Source organism: Haemorhous mexicanus, chromosome 14 (genome assembly GCF_027477595.1).
Source record: "Haemorhous mexicanus isolate bHaeMex1 chromosome 14, bHaeMex1.pri, whole genome shotgun sequence".
In the NCBI taxonomy this organism is placed as follows: domain Eukaryota; kingdom Metazoa; phylum Chordata; class Aves; order Passeriformes; family Fringillidae; genus Haemorhous; species Haemorhous mexicanus.
In genome coordinates, this window is record NC_082354.1 from 11,980,611 (window position 1) to 12,002,084 (window position 21,474).

A 21,474-nucleotide genomic window follows, 5' to 3' on the forward strand; every position below is an offset into this window, starting at 1 on the left:
TTTTATTCAAGAGCTAAAACATAAAAGTTTCTCAACTTGCAGGTTTGGAAAAGCAGTAGGGGAATACAATGCCTCTGCTGCTGCAAAGTGATCTCAAATGCCAGTTTGCCTGTTTGGGTTTGGAAAAATTATGCAGAAGGGGAAAAAAATCACATAACTTAGAGTATATTGGAAATTTGTACCACCAAAGCACAATTTTATCTTTTAAGATTAAAAAACCCTCAAACAAATGTCAGCATAGAAGCTGAAGCACAAGAAGCAACAGCTGTGGAGAAGGCATCCAGACCAGAACAACAACTAGTAGGTAAACATAGTATCTTTGTGTTATCCATTGGTACAGTGAGAAAACACAGACATGCTTTTAGGCGCACAAAATTGTAACAGAAATACACTCCCACAGTAAATATATGTGTACCCCTTGGTCTCAGGTTGTGATTGCACACATAACAATTGGACCATTGCCGAGTGGAAATGGTTAGTACACCCCCTCTGCCTGCAGCCCCTAGCCCTGTGTGTATCCCACAACCACCACCCATCCTAGTCACAACTGTATTGATCCAGGAGAAGAGGTAAAGGGTCTGTTTTGAACAAGGTGGAGGAAGGACATAAAAGGTGTGTATATATATACTTATATGTATATATATATAAAAGGTTGTACAATTGCGTTTAGAATACCGCAAGAGACAAAAACCAAACTGAAATCTGAGGGAGTATTTGAAAAAATGGCTGGCCTACCTTGAATCCCCTCGGGGGATGCTAAATTCCGAACAACCAAGGAAGTGGGGACGGTACCATCAGCAGCACATGGGCGAGCGCTGCACCCTCGGGAGCCGACAGCCGTACCGTGCAGAGACAGCGCTTTCCCACCGGGAAAACACCAACAAGCCAGTGCTAAATCAGGGAAAAGCTGGCATAAACCCTCACACATCTACCCCTCGTGAACAGTGGTGGATGAATTACCTTTGCTACAGGACAAAGGAAAACAGTATTGCACCACAACCAAGCCTTTGCTCTGCCTGAGCGAGGCAGCTCCGAGGAGTAACTTTTTCTCTTTGGCTTATTTTTAAAACAATGCGCGCACACGATGCCCACAGGCCGAAGATGCCGGCAGCAGGCGGCTGCAGCCGAGGCCGTGCAGGTCAGGGGCGAAGGTCTGGGCAGCAAGTGCAGCCCCTGGCACCTCCAGGCACTCCCTTCGTGAACCGCTCCTCAAGAGCCCCCGTGAAACCCCACAGAGCGCACGGCGGGCGGGCACGGGCCGCGCTGCGGAGCGGGCGGAGCGCAGCGGAGCGGAGGAGCCGCGCCCCGGGGGCGGGCCCGTGGGCGAGCCGCGCTCCGCCCCGGGTGGCGGCCGCAGGGTTGGCGGTGCCGCGGCGGCCGGAGGGTAAGGGCGGCCGGCTCGGGGAGCGGGCGAGAGGTGCTGCCGGCGGAGGGCGCTCCGGGCCCGGGTGGGGCGAGCCGGGCCGCGGTGCTCGCTCCGCTAGGGAAAGTTGTCGCGGGTGCTGGGGCGGTTCCCGGCGGCTCCGCTGGGGCTGCCCGGAGCCGGCAGGCCTGCCGGGACGGGCGGGTCGACCCTCCCTCTGCTCCGGCGCTGGGGGGGCGGCGGCGGGCTGGGCCGGAGGAGCCCGGCCCGTGCGGGGGGCGCGGCGGGCCTGGGCCCGGGGATTCGCGGCGCGGGGGCGGCCCGGCCCGGCCCGGCCCGGCCCGGCCCGGCCCGGCTCGGCTCGGCCCGGCTGCTGCGGCGCTCGGGCAGTCCGAACTGGGTCCGCCTCTGCCCGGGGCTCGCAGCCGGGGCGGGGCAGCGGGGTACCCGGGTCGCGGTTCCGCGGCTCCCGCTGAAGGCGCCGAGGACTGGGCCTTGCCCGCCGGGTGCCCTCGGCCAGCGCTGCCGGAGCTCGGGGGATCGCGGCCTTCAGTGGCTCCATCCATTGGGCTGGGGGTTTGTTTTATCCTCACCTCAGCTTGGAGCACAGCGGTGCTGGGAGTGTTCGCTTCAAAACGCTCCTTTATTGCAATGTTCGTGAGAGCAGCGGCACTTCTGATCATCTCTCCTTTTCAGTTAATTTTGAATATAGCGGGCTGGATAAACTCATTTGTTAAAAATCAGTTTAAAGCTCTTCTTTAAACTTCCCCAAGTGACTTTCTGATAAGTGCTTGTCATAGAATCACTAGGGCTGGAAAAGCCCTCTAAGATCATGGAGATCCAACCTGTAACATTTACCGTGTTTATTGCTAAACCATACCTCCAAGTGCCATAGCCACTAACCATTTGAAGGCTTCCAGGGGTGGTGTTCACAGCCTCTTCCAGTGCCCGATCACCATTTCAGTGGAGAAGTTTTTCCCAATATCCAATCTAAACCTCCTCTGATGTAATGTGAGGCCAGCTCTCACATTACTTGAGAAAGGTGACCTACCCCCACCTGGATCCAGCGTCCTTTCAGGTGGTTGTAGAGAGCCATGAGGCTAAGGCCCTGAGCCTCTTTTTCTCCAGGCTAAGCAACTCCAGCTTTTTTCCCCTGCATGATGAACTCTGCTGCTGGGGATCAAGTTGCCACATTGCATTAGCTTATAGTGCTCCTACATACTCACCTCTGCAGAATTAAAATATTTCCTCTGCCTTGAGCTTGCTTTCACCTCTGCTGGTGAGACTGCTCAGGTGCTACACTGTCTATGAGAGCATGAAAAGTAACCTAGGAAAATATGATTTTTTTTTTTTTCTCTTCAAGATAACCCTTTATCCTGACCTGGTTGATGGTATGGTCTCTGTTGTGATGGCCCAGGGCCTGGCATGAGTGACCAGCTGGGAAAATGGGGATGGTAAGAGCTGTTTGAGCTAGCAGTACAGTGAGCAAATGTGAAGGGTGCCTTTGGAACAATTATTCCCACTACTTGCGTGTTGCTCAAATGGACTATGTGAGTGTTTCAGGTTAGATATTGCCAGGTTGTTAATTTCTCCCAGAAGTGTAAGTTTGTTTTAAAGTATGAACTTAGGTGACACAGTTTAGGGTGTTGTAAGATAAGGACAGTTCAGCCTTCAGTTATTGTAGTAAATCCTAGTGCAAGGGCAGATGTGTTCCAAAAGTTTTTACCATGGCCAAAAGGAAATAATAATTTGATAAAGGGGTTGAAAGTCAAGTTCCTTGTGATTTGTCAGTTGCAGCAGTTAAGATAGTGGCTTATTGATATGTCAGGATTGATTCCAAAAGGCCATACTGCTCAACAGCAATTCAGTAAATAATTCTATGCATTGCTCACAGTTATGTAGAGAGAAATAAATTTCTGAAGCTTGAAGAGCTCTTGGCTATGAGCACACGTGGGGAAGAGCAAGGGTAGTGGTGTGCACTAGCAAACCACTGTAGCTTACTCAGCTCTATGAAGAGAGTTTAGGGCTTTTAGGTGATTTATTGCACTAGTAGGAGATGGCTGCAGCTGTGATGGTGTAAGGATATAAGTGAAAGAAGATTTGCAAGGGTAGGATAATATATCAGTTGGTTTAATAGAAGATGTACTTGCAAAACAGAACAAGATTTTTTGTACACCAGGTGGTCTGTAGGTTTGACATTCATATCTCTGCAGGTTGTAACAACAGAGTCCTGGAGGTTTTAACCTGCTGCACCACAAATCTTAGTTGGGTGGCAGAAGTTTGGTTGGCACTAACTTTTTATCTTAATGCACAGTGGGCAGAAAGGACTCTAGAGATTACTCACTGTGTATCTGCTTTGCTTACGTGAGACACTGAAGGTGTGTCTGTGTACATACACAGCTGTGTGCAGAGATCAATCATGAGAGATTCAGCCTTGCCTGACAAACTTACAGTTAATTCTGAGTTCATTTGGCTGTAGTTGCCTAAGAGGAGTGATTCAGTGCTGCAGTCTGTGCTGTAGCTGCTGCTTCCAGAGATTCCTGGTTGTTTTATGTGAATGTTAATTGCACTAGCTTTTTCTCCAGTACAAATATGGGTTTTTTTCTTCATCATTCTCAAAAAAGTGTAGTCACCCTCTTTTATCAAACAGTTTCTGTGCTTGTCTTCCCTTGTACATTCCCATGCTGAAAGCAAACAGGCATTTTTCAAGTAATAACACTATAGTTTATAACCTGTGAAAACCATCTTACAAACTTTTTTGTTGTGTTTCTTCAGTGGAAGCTTTTATGTGGCACTCTTGCAGTTCTCTTTGTATATGTATCTTTTTCTCTCCATTTGATTTAGTCTGTATTTATGTTAAAATGGTATCTAAAAAATAAAGAAAAATATAGCATATGTACAGCATTAAAATACACTTAGCTTTACTTGTAACTAGGTGCTGAGCCTTTGTGGAAGAAACTGGCACAGATGGTGGTTTGCCAACTTCTGTTTATTTTTCCTTGAATTTAGGCCTGAAAAGTCCTTGATAACCAGGGGAAGCCTCTCTGCAAGCTTTTTGTACAATTAACCACGTGAGGGGCAAAAAACCCCAGTGTGACTATTCTGTTTGTACTAGATGTAGGTATACTGATATATGGAGTTCAGGTATCTGAACTTAACTCCTTTAATTAAAACCCAGCATTCTACTGTTTAGATTTCCTGGAAAATTTCTCTGGTAAGCTAAAGGTTGTCAGTATTTTCAGTGTAGTTGGCGCTGAAACTGGGAGATGATTTAAGGAACTGATGAGACTCTGAAAGATACTTAGTTTCTTATTGTTAAATATAAAGTAGGTGTAGCAGCTGCCTGGTGATTATTGGCCAGAGAAGGGTACCTATTCTCTTCTCTGTACCTTTTTGTTTATGTTGAGAGATGAATCCTCTGAAGTGTTATGCCTGCTGTGGCATTATAAAAGAAAATGCAACCTGTAAGCTTAATTTCAGCAGCCTATTGATTTACCTCCATAAGCACTTATTAGGGAGTACCCTGTTTAACTTTTTTCTCCCAGCTGGTAATTTCTAAACTGTGACCCTGAAATATCCCTTTATGCTGGAAATAATGTTTCCCATTACTTATTTTTTTGTAGAGATAGACCTTGATGCAACTTACTTGACTGTTTTCTTTTAATGTGCTCACATCAGGCCATTTGAAGCTGATGAAATGCAGCACACATCAACAGAATCCATCGATTTTTAAGCAAGCAAACAAACATTTGATCCAAAATATGTTGAACTCTAATTTTGGCAGAACTGCATGACTCCTGCAACTAGGAATGCTGTGCTGAACATGCCGAACTTTGAGTCCCCAGAAAAGCCTACCAGGAATGGGTTTGCTCAAAGGTATAATGGCAGATTGTGAGCCCTGATCTCACAGCAGGAGGAGACATTTGAGAGAGGGGTGTTTGAGCTGGATTGACAACCCAGAATGAACTTCAGAAGTTCTGCTATGTCAGGGTAGAGAGAGGCATTCTCATGAGTGTAGTAGTATTTTGATGTCACCTGGAGTCTCTCCTTTGCTTTGCAGCTTGTCTGTGTTTGTATAGATACACAGCAAACTGGGCTGCTGCATCTGATTCTGCTTCTTCTGTGACAGGTGGCTTTTAAAACAAACCAGACATTTTTAGTGAAGGAGCCATAAGACAGAGAAGCCTGGAAAGACTAAAGCTGCAAGAACAGGAGCACACTCGAAAAAGGGGGAAAAAGAGAGGGGGTTGAAAGGTGAGAGTATATTTTTAGAGAATGTCCCATTTTCTTGAGAGTTGTTACACTTCCTCATGCCAAGTGAAATACAGGAATAGTGGCTGTGTAAAAATCCAGGCTTTGAAGAAATAGGAGTTGGAGAAATTGAAACAATACTATGTAGTTGTTAATTTATATATTGGAAAGAAACCATAATGATAATTCTGCATGTAAGGCATCAGATGCAGGGGTCTGGATTATGAGAAAGATTGGACTGGAGATATGCCAAGGTCCCTTTGAGATTGGATTATTCTATGATTCTGTGGGCCTACAGTGAAATCAGAGAGCTGTTGCTCTGAAATTGTTCTGAGGATTGATTCCTTAAGGTTCTGCATGTGGCCTTTTTGTATTGCTCTATGCTGCAGCATCTTCAATCAATGTCCTTATGCCCTGAAATAAAATTAATGTGATGTACATTTCTCAGTACCTCCCAGTTGCCTGGAAAGTCCAAAGCTATGAAATGAATACTTTTCTGTCTTTACCCGTTTTTAATGTTGATATCTTTATTGCAGTGTTCTTAATTTTGCATATGAGTAATAGTAGTATATTGAAGTTTTAATCCTTTAGATAATGAGCTTGGATGGAGTCCTAAACTGTCATTAGTAACCAATCATGTTATGCACCTTCTTGAAAAAAACAGATACCTAGAATGCAGAGCATAGTGCATCCAATGCTAAGTCTCTAAAAGCACTGCTATGCTTGCATTACTAATTCTTCCTTATTCAAATACTTCTTAAAAAAACTGTTTTTAAACACTCATTTGTGTGAACACTGTTCCTTGAATGTTCTGGAGGTTTTTGTGATGTGTCACATTGATTATTTGGTAGAGCTACTTCCTACAGGGCAAAGTTTCCAAAAAGTGGTGATAGCCTGTTGAGGTTTAACCCCAGCTGGTAATTAAGTCCTACAACAGCTGCTCAATCCCTCCCCCTCTCCCCAGTGGGATGGGAGGAGAATCACAAAGGTAAAAGTGAGAAAACTGAGGGTTGAGGTTGAGACAATTTCATAGGTAAAGTAAAGGCAATGTACACAAGGAAAGCAAACCAAGGAATTCATTCCCCACTTGCCCAGGGCGTGCAGGTGTTCTGCATCCCCAGGACAGCAGGGCTCCACCCCACATAACAGTAACTTGGGAGACAAACACCATCACTCCAAATGCCCCCCCTTCTCCTCCTCCTCTAGCTTTATTGCTGAGCATGAGGCCATATGGTCTGGGATATTCTTTGGGTCAGTTGGGATCAGCTGTCCTGGCTGTGTCTCCTCCCATTTCCTTGCTCACCCTCAGCCTCCTCACTGGTGGGGTTGGTGAGGAGCAGAAAAGGCCTTGGCTCTGGGTAAGCCTTGCTCAGTGATAACCCCTGAATTACTCTGGTAATACCTCTTAAATGGGACCCTCATGCTAATCTGTAGGGGAGATTTGTTAATTTAAGAATTAGATCCAAATGATTAGTCTCTAGTTGTGTCCTTGGGGACAAACAATCATGTGATGCTGTTGTCTTGGCAGTGCTTATAAAGAAAACCCAAGAGTACAGACTGTTTGAAGAGACAACTTTCTAGCTGTGGGGATCAGTGGGGTGTGTGTAATTTATGGTTTTTTAAAAGATGTTATTTAAGCAAAGGCCATTCCCTGTTAGCCACATGTGATTCTTGATGACTGTTTGCTTATTATTAGCGCTTCAAAGACTTACATCCAATTTCCCAGGATGCACAATGTAAAACAAGTGTCATCTAAATTGTCCCATATTGATAATTACCTAGAAAATGACGTGGTGATGAAAAGAAGTTCAAGAGAGAAAAAGGAAAGCTAAGCGCGAGAGAAGAGAGGCAGATAGATGGAGATGAGGAACATCCCCCAGAGCAGCAGAAGGTACCGGCTGAAGAACAGCACTGGCCAGAGAATATGCCTGAATGGGAAGAAAGGAAATCCCTGCTAGCTCAGAGAAGAGTGGAGTCTGTCAGACTGCTTACAGTGCTGTTAAATCGTGTGAAAGTAAGACTATTTTAAAATGTATTTTAAACTTCTAAGGATATCTATTAGAGCTTGAATAATTCACTAGACATTTGATATCTTGATGCTATTCAGAAGACTGCTTTGGGGCTGACTGAACACAGAGAAGGCCTGAAGTCCATATCTTGTGACAGTTTGCTCTCAGTCTTGCCCTTAGAGCAAACATAGTGCATTTTCACCCAGAAACTTTGCCTTTGGTGCTTTTTCAAGACCTTGTCTTTACTGAGTGAAAAATAGGGCTGGAATGGCTGTTTTAGCTCTATTAGACTCGATCCAGTGTTGCAAGCAAGGAATTTTGGAGTGGGGACATAAGTGATGCTCTCTGCTTGTTTTGGTCTCAGGTCTACAAGTGACTGAACTAAATTGGCACAGATTATACCCTTTGGATTTCTAATAGCCTCTCCTTTTTTCTTGGCCAGCACTCATTACCAGGCTTATTTGATTCAGATAATGTCTTGAGAAAGTCAACAGAGAAGTGATAAAAATTTGAGTGTTTTGCACACAGATTAATGTTTGCAAGTTTAATTTAGTGCTTTGGGCAAAAAAGGTTTCAAATGAAAACGGGGGTTTTAATTTCTAATATGGCTTTGTCTCCACTGTTTGCAAAGAAAAATTTGCTTGCAGCTTTTAACAAGTGTGTAATGTAAAAGATTTCTAAGGGACTGTAATTTACTGTGAGTTGAAGTCAGAGGCTACCCTTGCCATTCTGCGTCAATTTTAGGGCCCCATTACATCTGACATTGGCCTTCTTAATTACGAACGTGATGTGTTAAATGAATTTCTATTTTCTTGGTTTCGCAGTTGGCAAGTCAAAAAGTGGATCCTTCACTGGGTGTAAAGAAGGACAATTCATTTTCTGAAACAGCATTTAAAGACATACAGCAGGAGCTGATTAACTCCCTTTATCGTACGCACAAAGAGCTGAAACGTAAGGAGTTTAAGTGCCTGCTAACCCAAAAAGGTAGTGCTTTATGCTGTGAGGAAGGACATGTGAGTAACTTCCATGCACCTGCTTGTCACATAGTCAGGACAATTTTAAATGATCCCTCTGCAGCCCTGAGCTCTGATGGACTGCCTGACAGAGATGTGTGCATCTCCTCCCCCAGAGGCTGCGCGCCTCTGCTGATCACGGTCACCCAGGACGGCAGGGTCATCGAACCTCTCCGTGGAAGGCACCACCCAGCACTGGACGTAGTTCACACCCAGACAGTGTCTGAGGAAGATGATTGCAGAAAGCAAAAAGTTTATGAGACTGATGAATTCATCCATTATTTATTAAACTACTATCAGACACCACACTATGCACGTGTTTGCTTAGAGCCAAAAACCACTGTGAACAAGTCCTGGTGGAAGCGAGTGGTGTCTGATGATGGTAGTGGGTTTGACAGCAGCTTGAGTAACAAACATGGTCAACACTTCAGGGAATTGAGTCCTCTACAAAGCCTCCACAAGAGAAATTGTGGTAGTGATAGTAATTGTAGGCTGGTGATCACTCTTGGGGAACTTGAGTCAACAGACAAAGTGTTAGAAAGCAAGGTCCATGGGGGCAAGCTTGCAAAAAAGCTGCAGGTGCAGAGGAATGACTCACTCACTGTTGATACTGTACCACATGCTGGACTGAATCATTCTTTGGAGTGCACTACTGTTACTCATGATGAGGAGTTCAAAGAAGAAGATGGTAGAGATGAAGGCACTGTACCATATGGAACATGTAGATCTGCTTGCAGATTAAAGGATTTGTTGGAAGAGATCAGTGATTCTGAGTACTTTAGAGAGGCATGTGGCGGCTCAGTGAAGAGAGCAGAAAGAAGGTATGAAGAAATTTACAGCAGTTGTAATAAAGGGTGCTTGTCTGCAAGAGCTGGGGAAAGAGAATTACTGGTTTGCCATAAAAATGTAGCTCTGGAAGGTCAAGAGAAGGAAATGAGCCAATGTAACTCCTGTTCTAATTCTGTTCATGAGGGCTTGGCAAGGCAGTGTGAACGTAAACTTAAAAAGTCATGCAAGAGGTCTAGTAGTAAATTAAGATATGAAGGAAAGAAAAGTGAGAGACAATCCAGGGAAAAGGAGAAAAATGCTCATAAAATGAAGAAAAAGCGAAAAAAGCTTTCTTCTAATCTTTTATCTGATGAATGTGGCTTTTCAGAGACGGACAGTTGCATGCAGCTGGAGTCGCTCAGAAAGATACAGAGAAAATGTAAGAAAATGTTGCACAAAAAAGTGAAATTCAAGACACATCGCACCTCTATGGCAGCACCAGATGTTACCCCCCATGATGGCTCGCCCCTTCAGGAGACCCTCCAGAGGAGAGGTGAGAGAGGGGGACATCACAGCTAAGGGGACTGCATTTGACAGGTCTGTGGCAGGTGAGGTTGCCACAGTTCTTACAGTGATGAATGGGTTTTGGTTTTAAAAGGTATAAGCATGGCATAAAAAAACCAGTGCAACTTCCCTGCAATTGAGGGTTTGTTCAGTTTAGCTCTGAAACACACAGCTGCAGCTCAAGAGTAATATTTGTCTAACTTAGCACAGTATCTGTCCTGGGCATTAGCAGATAGTGGTTATTCTGGTAACAACATGCTTCAGACAACTAAAACATTGATAGACAATTCAATGTGTGGCACAGCTATGTAGGAAGTACTGTCTCAGGTGAGCAAATTTTTACACAGCTAAAATACATCTGATTTTCATACTGGATTGCTATTGGCTGTTCTTACAGTCTTTTTTACAATTTACTGTGCTTCCAGTTGGTTGGTGGATACCCTTACAGCCTGATAGACTCATTTCAAGTAACTTTTTCTTATCTACAGGAGATGAGAGGAAATTAATGTTGAGAAGAGAGATGGATGCAGATGTCAGAGGATGCCCTCTATTTCCTCTTGAGATAATTCAGACAAACCCCTTCTCAGATACTTTCTGTGGAGGAGAGCCTAGAAGAGGATGCTGAACAGCTACTGTATTATAGCTCTGAAGTTTTTATAAACAAGTAGGAGAAGAAAGCCCTTTGGTCATTAAAAGGTATATGAACTACTGGGTTGGTTTTTGATTTTTTTTTTCTTACATAATTCCTTTGGTTAGAATATCTTACTGGTGAAATGAGCCACAGAAGCAGAATTTGTGTTTGCCTTTTGGATAACTTTTGGACCAAAACTTTCCCCAGAGCCAGAACAAACTTTCATGGACTAGTGGCTAAAGAACTTGAAAGGACACGGACTGAGATCTTGGAGCACTACACTTTGATTGAATGCAGAGAATCATGTAGATGACAGTATTTACTAATAATGAGTCATTGGGAAAAAACCTAATTGTCAATCCTAGAGCAAGCATATGAAGTGCCTCTTCTATCAGATTATTATATTGGTGGGACTGGAAAGTGTGGAGGACATTTATACTCAGTTTTGAGAAGTAATAGATTTCCAAATGTAAAAAAAGTCCCATCTTCTGGAAAACCCATCCTAGAAGAATCCTTGTTTTCTACTCACAATTCTAGAGGTGTTTCTGAAAACTTGCTGACTTTTGGGAGGATTTCACTGAACTTTTGCTCAGTGTAGTGCTTCCAGGAATCTGAATGGTTGTCTAAGCAGAGATCTGGGTGTTAGATAATGAAAGGGCAGTGCATGTCAGCCTGCTGACAGTCTCCATGTTAAGGCAGGTGGACAGTTCACAAGATTTTGAAGGCACATATCGTGAGGCAGCTTTTTAGTATGAGTTTGCCTACAAATGCTTTCCAGAGGAATTGTGAAATGTTGTCAGAGTTGTGCTGCATGTAGATAAAAATGGGAAAATGCAGTCTAGGAGCTTGAATTATATCCATATTTATTCATCTGGCTATATCTAGAAGACAGCCACAATTGCTTTTGGACAAAGTCCCTTAGCAAGGTACAGAGTTTGAAATTCAATACACTGATTATTACAGCTTTCATTTTATTATGCTTTATTTATTACATGTCAGTAGACAATGTGAAAATGTTGCCTTCATTACGTAAGATCTTACCCATGTTTGTAACTTCTGCTCTAATAAATAGTAATAAAAAAGAATAATTGTAATTGTTTTTGGTAGATAGGTTTTCCCCCTATGTTCAATACTGGTGATTCCTACAGGCTTCTAAGCCAGGTTTTATCAGTCTTTCTGTTCATATGTTAAGATGTTGAGTGCCTTTTCAGGGTCATGAATGACAAACAGTTGCTACTCAAAGTACTGTTATCTATTACTTTTATCTAAAAAAAATGTTATTTTCTTGACAGAAATATTTCTGACTATTTTGGAGAACTTTTATGTCCCTCTTAAGTCTCCCCTTTAGTATTTTATACAGTTATAATGAAGAGGGACTATTGTATTTGGTGACAGTGTAAAATGTTTTCAGTTGCACTGATGTGACATACCAAGGGTGTTTTATTTCTATGCAATATTTGCAGATTAAAGGTAACAAAACTCCCCCCTCTGTCAATCTATACACAGTTTTGAGTCCATGAGTACCCATTTCCCATGAGACAGGCCTTTTGGTGACAGGTGAGGAAGTATTTCTTTTTGTTAATCTGGGGGAGAAGGAACTAAAGATTTCCTTCAGTGTAAATTTCCAGTGTTTTGTCAACATGCTGTCACAATAACCAATAACAAATAAATACTCCATTTCTGTAACTGCTTCAGGCATTCACCTGTATTGACTGAAATTGATAAAGGATTTGCTTTGTCTCCAAGTCCTCATTCCATGTAAAGCATTGTTAGTTAATAAAATATGCATGTACTTTAAAATGTGAGACATCATTGTAATCTTCATACCCCAAGAGAACTTCTGTGTTTCCTATTTGACATTATTTAGAACCTGATTTCAGGTGTTTTAAGAATAATTTTACTTTTCACAAAATCATAGAATGGTTTGGATCAGGACCTTAAAGACCATCTTGTTCCAACCCCCATGGCAAGGGCATGGGCACCTTCCACCTGCTCCAAGCAGTGTCCAGCCTGGTCTTGAACACTTCCAGGGATGGGGCATCCAGTTTCTTCTGGCAACCTCTGCCACAGCCTCACCACACTCACAGGGAAGAATTTCTTTTTCCTGTCAGCACATTCAATATGAGCCCCAACTTTTCATACACTGACCTGCTTAATATGATTTTATTATCCTGAAGGCTAATCTTTGAAGATACTGTAACAGCTTGCTGTAAAACTTTTAAAATGCATGCCTTTGTAGATTTGGATTTTAGTTGTTATAGATTCAACTGTCTCATCCCACAAATGAAAGTTACAGAATGTTTTGGCAATTAAAGCATTTATTAGATGAAAAGATGCATTAAAAGCAGCATTTATATAGTTCAGCAATGGAAATGTAAAACATTTTTGGTATAATTTCACACCTTTCAGTTTGAACCTGATTTGTGCTATTGTGCCCAGCTGCTGTTTCAAGAGGCTGGGTGCTTTTTTTGGAAGCACTGTTCACTCTGACATGTATGAAGTTGGGCCTGAGACTGCAGATCTTGCCATCAAATCCTATTTTCTGTACAGAACTAGTGAAAATGCCTCCTCATAGAGCTGGTATGAAGAGAAGTGGGCTGAACAATGCTTTGTTACTGAAAATATGTGACCTGTGGGTTGTACCTTGTGCTGAATGCTGAAGTCAAAATCCTACAGGCTGGTGTGAAAGCAGAAGTACACAAGGCCCATTATTAAATCAGTCCATCTGCTTGAAATACAAGACAGCTATTATGATATAAAGCCTTCTTAATCCAGGGATTCCAGGCATGCATAGAAATGCCTCACCTTTCATAAAACCCCTTATGCAATTTTCAACAGAAGCACCCAATACTGAACTTTTTTTTGTTTAACTGAAACAGCAGGAAGTAAGAGCTAATAAAGGTGATTGATTACAGGCAGGTGAAGCCCAGGTGAAAAAATATCTGAATTTCACAAAGCAATTAACAGTATGGTTGAAAATAAGATATGACTCAATTGTTTTGATTTGTCCTGGCAGAGATCTTTGTGACAGGTGTTGGACATGTCAGATGAGGGAGATTAATGATATTGTCTGCCTTGAATTGGTCATCCTGTCCTACCTGGTTAATGTACAGCCTGATAAGCTGCCTGGCATGGTTCTTTTTGCAAAGTCATTGCTGCCAGTCACTGTAGAAGGAAGGGTTCAAGTTGTAATGGACAGACTAAAAAAGAAGCTAAAACCCATCCATTTTCTTCAGCACTTTGGAAGGAAGTAAAACCCATACCTGCTGCTTTATGAGCAGCTTTTGTGACATGCTTTTTCTCCTTTCACAAGAAATTCTCTGCTTTCCCTGAAAAAGTAACAATCTACCAAAGTGTCATACCTCCTCCCCAAGCAGTATTAACAGTGAGCTTTGTCTTGTGTTACTGCATGTTTCCTGCATCATTTTTGTTGCTGTTTTTCTTTGTGATGCATAACGTTCTGATGTACAGATTATTTTTTAAAATAATTTTCAGTTCCTCGGAAGATGTTACAGAGTAACTTTAGAGTCAGGTGGTTGGGACCACTTAAGGGTAGGTTACAGCCTTCCAAAGCTCCAGCTTTTGCTCAGTATTAACAATTACTTGGGGTTTTTTTCTGCAATAGAGCATGTTCGCTATTTAATATTCTGTCAAAATTTTACTAGCAAACTCATTTTCAAGCATTCCATTAGAACATATTTTACTCAATCTATGCATTAGATAATGTGACAGATCAGAGAAAGACAATATAAAACTTGAAACATTAGGGGAGTATTAAATATAATAATAAAATATAGCATTTGGTTGCAGTAAAAAAAACCAAACTCCACCATTATGCAAGAGTATTTTATTTTTTGCCTTAAACAAATAAAAGCACATTTCCAAATTGAGGTAAACTATTAGTAGTAGTTTGCAAAGAGTATAAATGTCTCTAAAAATAAAACAGCAACACCAAGGTGATGACAAGGTCTACGTGTGTCTCTAGACCTCTGTCAGGTAGTTCTTACAGTACCACTTTACACAACTCTGGCTCAAACGACCTTGCTCTTCATTGGAAGGCCCAGTGCAACCAAAAGAAAATCCCAGGACAGTGTTGGGACTGAGGGAGAGTTAGTTGTTCTCACCACAGATGGTCTCAGGCACTTTAATATTTTGTGTCAACTTGTTTATGAAAGCTGCTGTTGGGCAACACACTCTACTTCTGAACACTTCTGCCTAGTTTGCACCTTCCCACTCAGGACTCAGTTCATCATTTTGGTCATGTTGCCAAATTGAAACAACTAGACAGTCAAGTCAGAGAAATGAAACAGAGGGAACTACACCAGACAGGCACCCTGGAAATTCTGCCCTAGCAGAATCACCTGGACAAGAAACAAGTTCACAAATGATCAGCAAATCATTAGTTATCTTGGAATTTATAAGAAAGTTTTACAGAAATATTTTGGATTATGTACATTTACATTTTTCCTTGGTCACATCCATTTACCCAGACCACTCTGGTAGGAGGGAGGTCACTTGGGAAAAAAACTTAGTAATTAAGCATAGAGGTAAGCCAAGAGAGCAAATAAGTAAAAAGCAACTCAAAGGTCAGGTCCACAGGTATAGCACTGCTGGTTATGCATGAGATTGTGTCATTTCTTTTAATGGCAACATTCCAAACCAACAAAGTCCTCAATGCAGAAACAGCTTACACTGTTTTACTTTGTCCAGTAAACTTATGTAAGTTACGTTGACCAGTAATGTTTTTCTGCTAGGTAAAGGTGCATGTACAAGAGCACTTGCTAATCATGCCATACCAGCAACTTCTTGTTTTTCAGGCCTAGGAATCAAGAGCAGCTGATCTTCCATGTTTAATATAATTCCATTAACATTCATAGGAGCACTGTTTACTAAGAAGAAAATCAAATGAGCAATAGTCAAGTCACACTCCATGGTGTACCTTTAGGGATATCTAGTTCCACTCATTATCTAAACTTTTGTAACACTATAGATGTGCTTTAAAAGTGAACAGAGAATATGAGTCTATGCAGAATTATGCATGTTGAACACATCAAGCATTCATCAGTCTTTATTAAATCCTTAAACGTGATTTAACCTCATAAAAATTATTAATCTTTTTTAAAAGCAGTTAGTGTTTCATCTGTAAGTTGCTAATGCAATGACTCAAAAGCCAAATTATCTTACATAATTATGAATTACACTGCACAACAAATGAGTGTGATGCTTTGTGGACAAACAGAATATAGTTCCTTTTCTAAAGGAATTACAACCCAGGTAAGATCTGCCAGATCCTGCAGAAGCTAACACAAAAGAAGATTTAGTGGTGTTTGTGTTATGTATGTGAAGTGAGTCACGTGCTTGTCTCCACAGTGATAGGTTGGTAATGAAAAACTTGATTTCGACCTACTTTGCACTAAATGGTGATAGCAGGAAAACAGTCCTTTATTGCCAAAATTGCAGTTTACTTTTGCACAGACATTTGTCATGCATACTTATTATGTGGGTTTAAAGGAAGACAGATCATAGACCTTCAGAAGCTTCCCACTGAATTTGAAAAGGAAATCTTTGAAAAGAAACCATTCACTGTACCTCTGGACCTTTTGTAAGCCTGGATGCTGCTGCACCTTGTGAAACAGAAGTGGAATGTTACAAATGATCCATTATGGTTCAAAAATAGATTGTTCCACACTGCAGTATCTACTCTTTCTTTGCATCCTGGGCATCTTTCTCATCTTCATCAGAGTACACAGTTGGCTCCTCCCCCTCCTTCAGCAGCTTACCAACATGATGATACTTAACTGGGGGAAAAAAAAAAAAAATCCAAGTAATTTTCTGTCCTGAAGAGACACGTTTATAAACTCCTCCAACTGTTTTCTGAATGAACAGGATGACTATATTTCAATAAAACAGCTCTGAGCAACTTGTTCCAAACACTGGGGGAAAGGAGAAAAGCTAAAATCAACTACTACCTGAACTACTATTACTGCTGTCATAAGAATCATGTGAAGTGAATGCAACTCTCATTTTATTGCCTAAACCAAAAGATGAATAAACACAAACTGAGGGACTCACACAGCCAAGGAAACAGAATCCTGGATTAGATTACTTCTCTTGCCCATGTTAAAACCGAAGGCACTGTTAGAATATTTACATTATTAAACATGCACATACATATGTACACACATATACACAGCTTGGAAGGGGTTTTATTTTTTGTAATGTGTATTACAAATATTCAATAGGACAGAAGGGAGATAATTTCTCCCAAAGATAGAGATGGGTCTGTTATCCGATTATGTGATTAAGCCTCTGATTTATTTTATATCTTCTTTTGGCATGTAAAAATGCCAAGACATGTAAGGACTGAGAGCTATATTATGTTGCCTATCTGTCAAATTCAACAAAGCAAAAGAACCCCCTGATTTCAGGTATTTCAGACTCGCAATGTTGTTATAAGAATTTAAAGCAACTGTTTGCCATATTTAATAGGAACACAGTAATAAAAAGAATGGACTTCACTGCCAGTCCTGATGCTCAACACTTGTAAAGGTAGATTTTAACACTAGCTCAAGTCATACATTTGATAGCACAGTTCTGGTTTCTGCATTTGATAGCATAGTTCTGGTTTCTTCGACAAGCTTGTTAGCATAATATAACAGCTATTCAGTGTGGTGTGATTAACAGTCTTAATTAAAACAGGAAGAGGGCCAAAATAGTAGGAGCACATCAGGTCAGGATGGAGATTTCTAATGACATCATGTGGAAAAAACTCCATTATAGCTGGTTATAGTAAATCTTTCCACACTAGATTTAAAAAGAGAACACATTTTATTTCCACTATACTAGTTACTGGTGTATGCAATTTCCATCATATATATATATATATATAAATATATGTGTGTGTGTGTGTGTGTGTGTGTGTGTGTGTGTGTGTGTGTGTGTGTGTGTATGTATATATATGTATATGATGCTTCCAGCTGGTTACAGTCTTTTAACTATGGCTTCCCCTATTACCAGTTAACTACTACTTTGTAAATAGGTTTAAAATTGCTTACAAGTGAATTGTGACTCCCAGTCCCTCAAGGTCTCTTGCTGTGTAGCGTTGAGATCAGAGAGGTCATCATAGGTATCCCTCAGTGCCTCCTTATCCAGGCAGAAGGTGGCAAGACCTCGGGATGCATCTCTTCCAGCAAAAATCCCATAAGGGCCCTCTTTAAAATAAAAACATAAGCAGCATTATTGCAGAGGCAATGGAAGCTATGTTATCTTCATGGATCAGAGTCCCCAAACTAAAACAGATGATGAGTTTCTACCCTGAGCCATGCACTAGGTGCCTCAAGCTTCTGAAATGCTTTAAAGTTTTATTCTAATTGGTAATAAGAGAAAACAGAGGAAGAGGAAAAGAAAGAAAATAATGGAGAAGGATACTGAGGTTTGCTGAAACATCAGGACAATGAACCACACAATGGTGCATGGCACATATAAACAGGGTAAGGATAAGCATACAGACTGGGACACACATCCCTAGAATAAGGAACAGAGGAAGGATTTCTATGTCTGGGGTGAAATTAAAGTTTTCTAATGGATACTTCTGATTTGAGATTAAAGGATGGCTTGACAGAAAATATAGTGGAGCTACTAGAAATTATCAAGTTGGAGGAAACATCTATTAAAATGCAAGATGAACTCAAATGATCAAAACATTAAACTCACAGCAGATAAGAGATATCAAGATAAACTCTTGCTAAACTTCATTAATGATTGACTTGCTTGCATGACAAGCCAAAAATTGAGATACTGCATGTTCAACTAGACATTCAAAGTTCTTCTAAAAGGAGCTTAAAGAAGTTAGATGTGAACTCTGGTTATTGTAGAGCACATGCCAACTTCCAGAGTGTGCTTTTTCCTAAATTAATCAAAAGAATCTTGCTTTTCCATTAAAATGAAAATCAAACTAGCCAGACAGTGTGGTGGGCCGTTCAGCAATTACCAAATCAGATGCAACAGACAGCTTTTACTGTCATCAAGGAAGGCAGCATCTAAAGCTTGGCCCTTATGTCAACTGGATTTTAGGTTGAGCAAATGTGCAAAACTGCACATCGAACTCACTGTACATATCATCCTGACTGCTGCAGAATGCAAAGTTACAGCCTGGCATCATTCAGTGACAGTCTCATCTATGTTTGGGCCAAAAGTAGTAACTGAAAACACTTCCAAAAACATGGTATCTCCTGCATTTTTCTCCTTGTCTCTTAAGTAGCACAGGCAGCTTACTACTGCACCTACCAGGCTGTCTGGGCAGCTCAAGAGTGGTTGTGCCAGGCAGATCCTGGTACAAATCAGCAAGCCTCAGTGAGCAGTTTTAACAGGCAGCCTCTGATAAAAATAAAACCCCAAAGCCTCGTGGAGGTGATAAAACTCTTTCATCCGGGTGCACATAGTCCCACCCACCTCATCACTCTCTGCTCTACTAGCATAGGTTATTCAATCTTTGCACGTTTGAACTATGCTCCTGGTAGAAAGCTGGTTTAATCTAAATTGCCAAGTATTTCGTATAAATATTATGCAATAGAGTGATACACACTAAAAGTTGGGAATGGAATGTCAACACTGAGAGAATACTTCGTTTCTGCTGCCTGCCATCAGGCGAAGGCAACCCAGGCCGACAAAGCCGCACAACCTCTTATGGTACGCGTAGCCTGCCATGGGAAAACACAGAGAATAATGAAACAATGTAAACTGGGAAAGCCGGAGTTTCTACAACGCCGGGACCCGACTCTGGAGCCCGAGCGGCAGCAGCCACCCTGCCCGCCGCTCTCCCAGCGCCGCAGGGGCGCGCAGCCTTCCCGGCGGCAAGCACGCCGAGCCCTTCCCAAAGCTCCGCATCGGGACCGGGGCCGGGACGGGGTCAGGCAGGAGCGCTGATCCCCGCCGAGGGAAGGCGCTCCCGGCCAGCACCGGCCCTGACCCGCCCGGTGGCCCCGGGCACAGCGCGCGGAGTGCCCGGGCCGGGCCCGCCTCGCAGCCCCCGCCCTCACCGGGCCCGTAGAACTTCCTGGCGCGGGTCACGTCGAAGACTTTGCCGTTGACGGCCATGAGGATGCGCGGGTCGCTCACGCCGTCAAAGGGCCGCAGCTGCTCCAGCGTGAAGTCGCGGCGCTTCATCTTGGGCAGCGGCGGCGGGTCCGCCTCGCCCGCGGGCGCCGCGGGCCGCTCGCCCCGCAGGATCTGGTAGAGCAGGAAGAGGCAGAGGCCCAGCAGGCTCAGGTTGAGCGGGGAGCCCACGATCTCCAGCAGCAGCCCGCCGCCCTCGCCCGCCGCCGCCTCCTCGCCGGCCACCGCCACCTCCTCGCGGGCCATGGCGCTGCACGGTGCGGCGGCTCCGCGGGCTCGGAGCGCGCAGCGCGGCACGGAGCACACCCGGCCCGGCGGGGCGGACCGAGGGGCGGCGCGGGAAGGGAGGGAGGGGCGGGCGGTGGGCGCGGCGGGGCTGAAGCGCGGGCGCGGGGCCGCCCCCAGGCTGGGCCGGGCGGGATCAGCTCAGCGGCTCGGCGCTAGGTGGTGGTGCGGGACCGGCCGTGGCCGCGGCTCCCCGGCCGCTGCTCCCCAGGTCGAGTCAGGCCAGGCCGCTGCGGCGGCACTCGGTTCCACAGAAATGCCGGAAAAAATAACCTCGGGGTGGCGTTAGAGCCGTGTCGGGGCTGCCGCCATGCGCTGTGCGAACCACCCTGCTGGATGGAGGATGGAGCCAGGCTCAGCTCCGTGCTGGCTAACACTGAGGCAAGAGGCAGCGGGCAGAAACTGATGTACTGGAAGTTCCACCTGAACACGAGGAAGAACTTCTTTACTGTGTAGTGACTACACAATGGAACCGATTGTCCTGAGAGTTCGTGGAGTGTCTCTCACTGGAGAGATTCAAGAACGGTCTGGATGCAATCCTGTGCCTCCGGGCTGACCCTGCCTGAGCAGGGAGGTTGGACCCGCTGACCCACTGTGGTCCCTTCCCACCTGACCCGTTCTGTCATTCCCTACACTCGCTCCACCTGTGCTAGTGCACATCTTTGCTTTCTTGGCAAGGCAGTGACTTTTCCGGGTACTCCAGAAACGTTAAACTTAATATAGAAGAAAAGGGAAGAAATTACCAAACTTCTGGGTTTTTCTAATTACCTCCAGGCCCCACAAAACTACAGAAGCAGCAACCACAATGTACTGATATAACATGAAAAAGAAAATTGTCCTGTCACACAGTTCTGTATTCATGTTTCTTCTCAGTGGAGGCTTTGGTAAATTAAAACATAAGCTGAAGGAAATACTAACTTTGATGTATCTACTTGGTATGGTGTTCATATGGTGGAGCAAATGGAGCCCCAAATACAGGTACAATACAGCTGGTGGCACCTGCTCCTCGGTATCAAGTGTGAGAAAGCACAAAGTGATGCTTTGGGTCTGAGTAGTTGCCTCTGCAAAATGTGTCCTTCAAAAAGAACACAAACCAATGCCCTGCCAGAATATCATCATTCTCTCCACATGAGTCAGTACCTCAGGGTACACGTAGAGAAGAAATGCAGTGTACCAGCCTTGATCATGGAATCATTAAGGTTGGAAAAGACTGCTGAGATCACCAAGTGCCAACCTGATCTCCCATTATAACTTGGCAGATGGTTCATATCACTGCTTCAGGGGAAGCAGGCAGCTTTTACTGAACCTAGCCCTGGGACAGGTGGTTACAGAAAACTGAAAATTGTGCATTTTGTTTACTTTCTAATTCTCAGAAGGAGTAATAATAATAATAATAATAATAATAATAATAATAGTAATTATAATAATTCCCAGGAATATTTTTAACTCTGTGGGTCACTGCAGATATGGATAAAG

At 43.3% G+C, this 21,474-nt stretch overlaps 2 protein-coding genes across 7 annotated transcripts; one reads left to right on the forward strand and one right to left on the reverse strand.

The window, feature by feature from the left end:
• Nucleotides 1–1,303: 1,303 nt before the first annotated feature.
• On the forward strand, nt 1,304–12,399 carry LOC132333981 (A-kinase anchor protein 17B-like). 6 transcript variants are annotated; one of them, XR_009488311.1, is made up of 7 exons: nt 1,306–1,384; nt 2,727–2,817; nt 5,493–5,617; nt 7,397–7,628; nt 8,448–8,888; nt 9,793–9,957; nt 10,457–12,399. XR_009488311.1 is itself a non-coding variant. In XM_059859623.1 (7 exons), the coding sequence occupies exons 4-6, from the start codon at nt 7,539–7,541 to the stop codon at nt 9,845–9,847; spliced, it is 1,155 nt and encodes a 384-aa protein (XP_059715606.1). In that variant the 5' UTR covers nt 1,306–1,384; nt 2,727–2,817; nt 5,493–5,617; nt 7,397–7,538; the 3' UTR covers nt 9,848–9,957; nt 10,457–12,399. The 6 variants fall into 6 exon arrangements, 5 of the variants coding, with proteins under 5 accessions (XP_059715605.1, XP_059715606.1, XP_059715602.1 ...); XM_059859623.1 differs by having other exon boundaries at nt 8,448–9,457; XM_059859619.1 differs by having other exon boundaries at nt 8,448–9,957.
• Nucleotides 12,400–14,431: 2,032 nt separating this feature from the next.
• On the reverse strand, nt 14,432–20,039 carry PGRMC1 (progesterone receptor membrane component 1). Its single transcript, XM_059859624.1, has 3 exons — nt 19,638–20,039; nt 17,655–17,810; nt 14,432–16,397 (listed from the first exon to the last, which is right to left on the reverse strand). The coding sequence occupies exons 1-3, from the start codon at nt 19,957–19,959 to the stop codon at nt 16,297–16,299; spliced, it is 579 nt and encodes a 192-aa protein (XP_059715607.1). The 5' UTR covers nt 19,960–20,039; the 3' UTR covers nt 14,432–16,296.
• Nucleotides 20,040–21,474: the final 1,435 nt, after the last annotated feature.

What these genes read in the sequence shown, in the direction of transcription:
- PGRMC1 (XM_059859624.1), bottom strand. Translation starts at nt 19,959, where the DNA reads ATGGCCCGCGAGGAGGTGGCGGTGGCCGGCGAGGAGGCGGCGGCGGGC. An exon ending in CAGGAAGTTCTACGGGCCCG is followed by an intron (nt 17,811 to 19,637) that starts GTGAGGGCGGGG and finishes TTTATTTTAAAG; the next exon opens with AGGGCCCTTATGGGATTTTT. An exon ending in CTGGGAGTCACAATTCACTT is followed by an intron (nt 16,398 to 17,654) that starts GTAAGCAATTTT and finishes TTTTTCCCCCAG; the next exon opens with TTAAGTATCATCATGTTGGT.
- LOC132333981 (XM_059859622.1), top strand. Translation starts at nt 7,539, where the DNA reads ATGCCTGAATGGGAAGAAAGGAAATCCCTGCTAGCTCAGAGAAGAGTG. An exon ending in TGCTGTTAAATCGTGTGAAA is followed by an intron (nt 7,629 to 8,447) that starts GTAAGACTATTT and finishes TTGGTTTCGCAG; the next exon opens with TTGGCAAGTCAAAAAGTGGA. An exon ending in GGAGACCCTCCAGAGGAGAG is followed by an intron (nt 9,958 to 10,456) that starts GTGAGAGAGGGG and finishes TCTTATCTACAG; the next exon opens with GAGATGAGAGGAAATTAATG.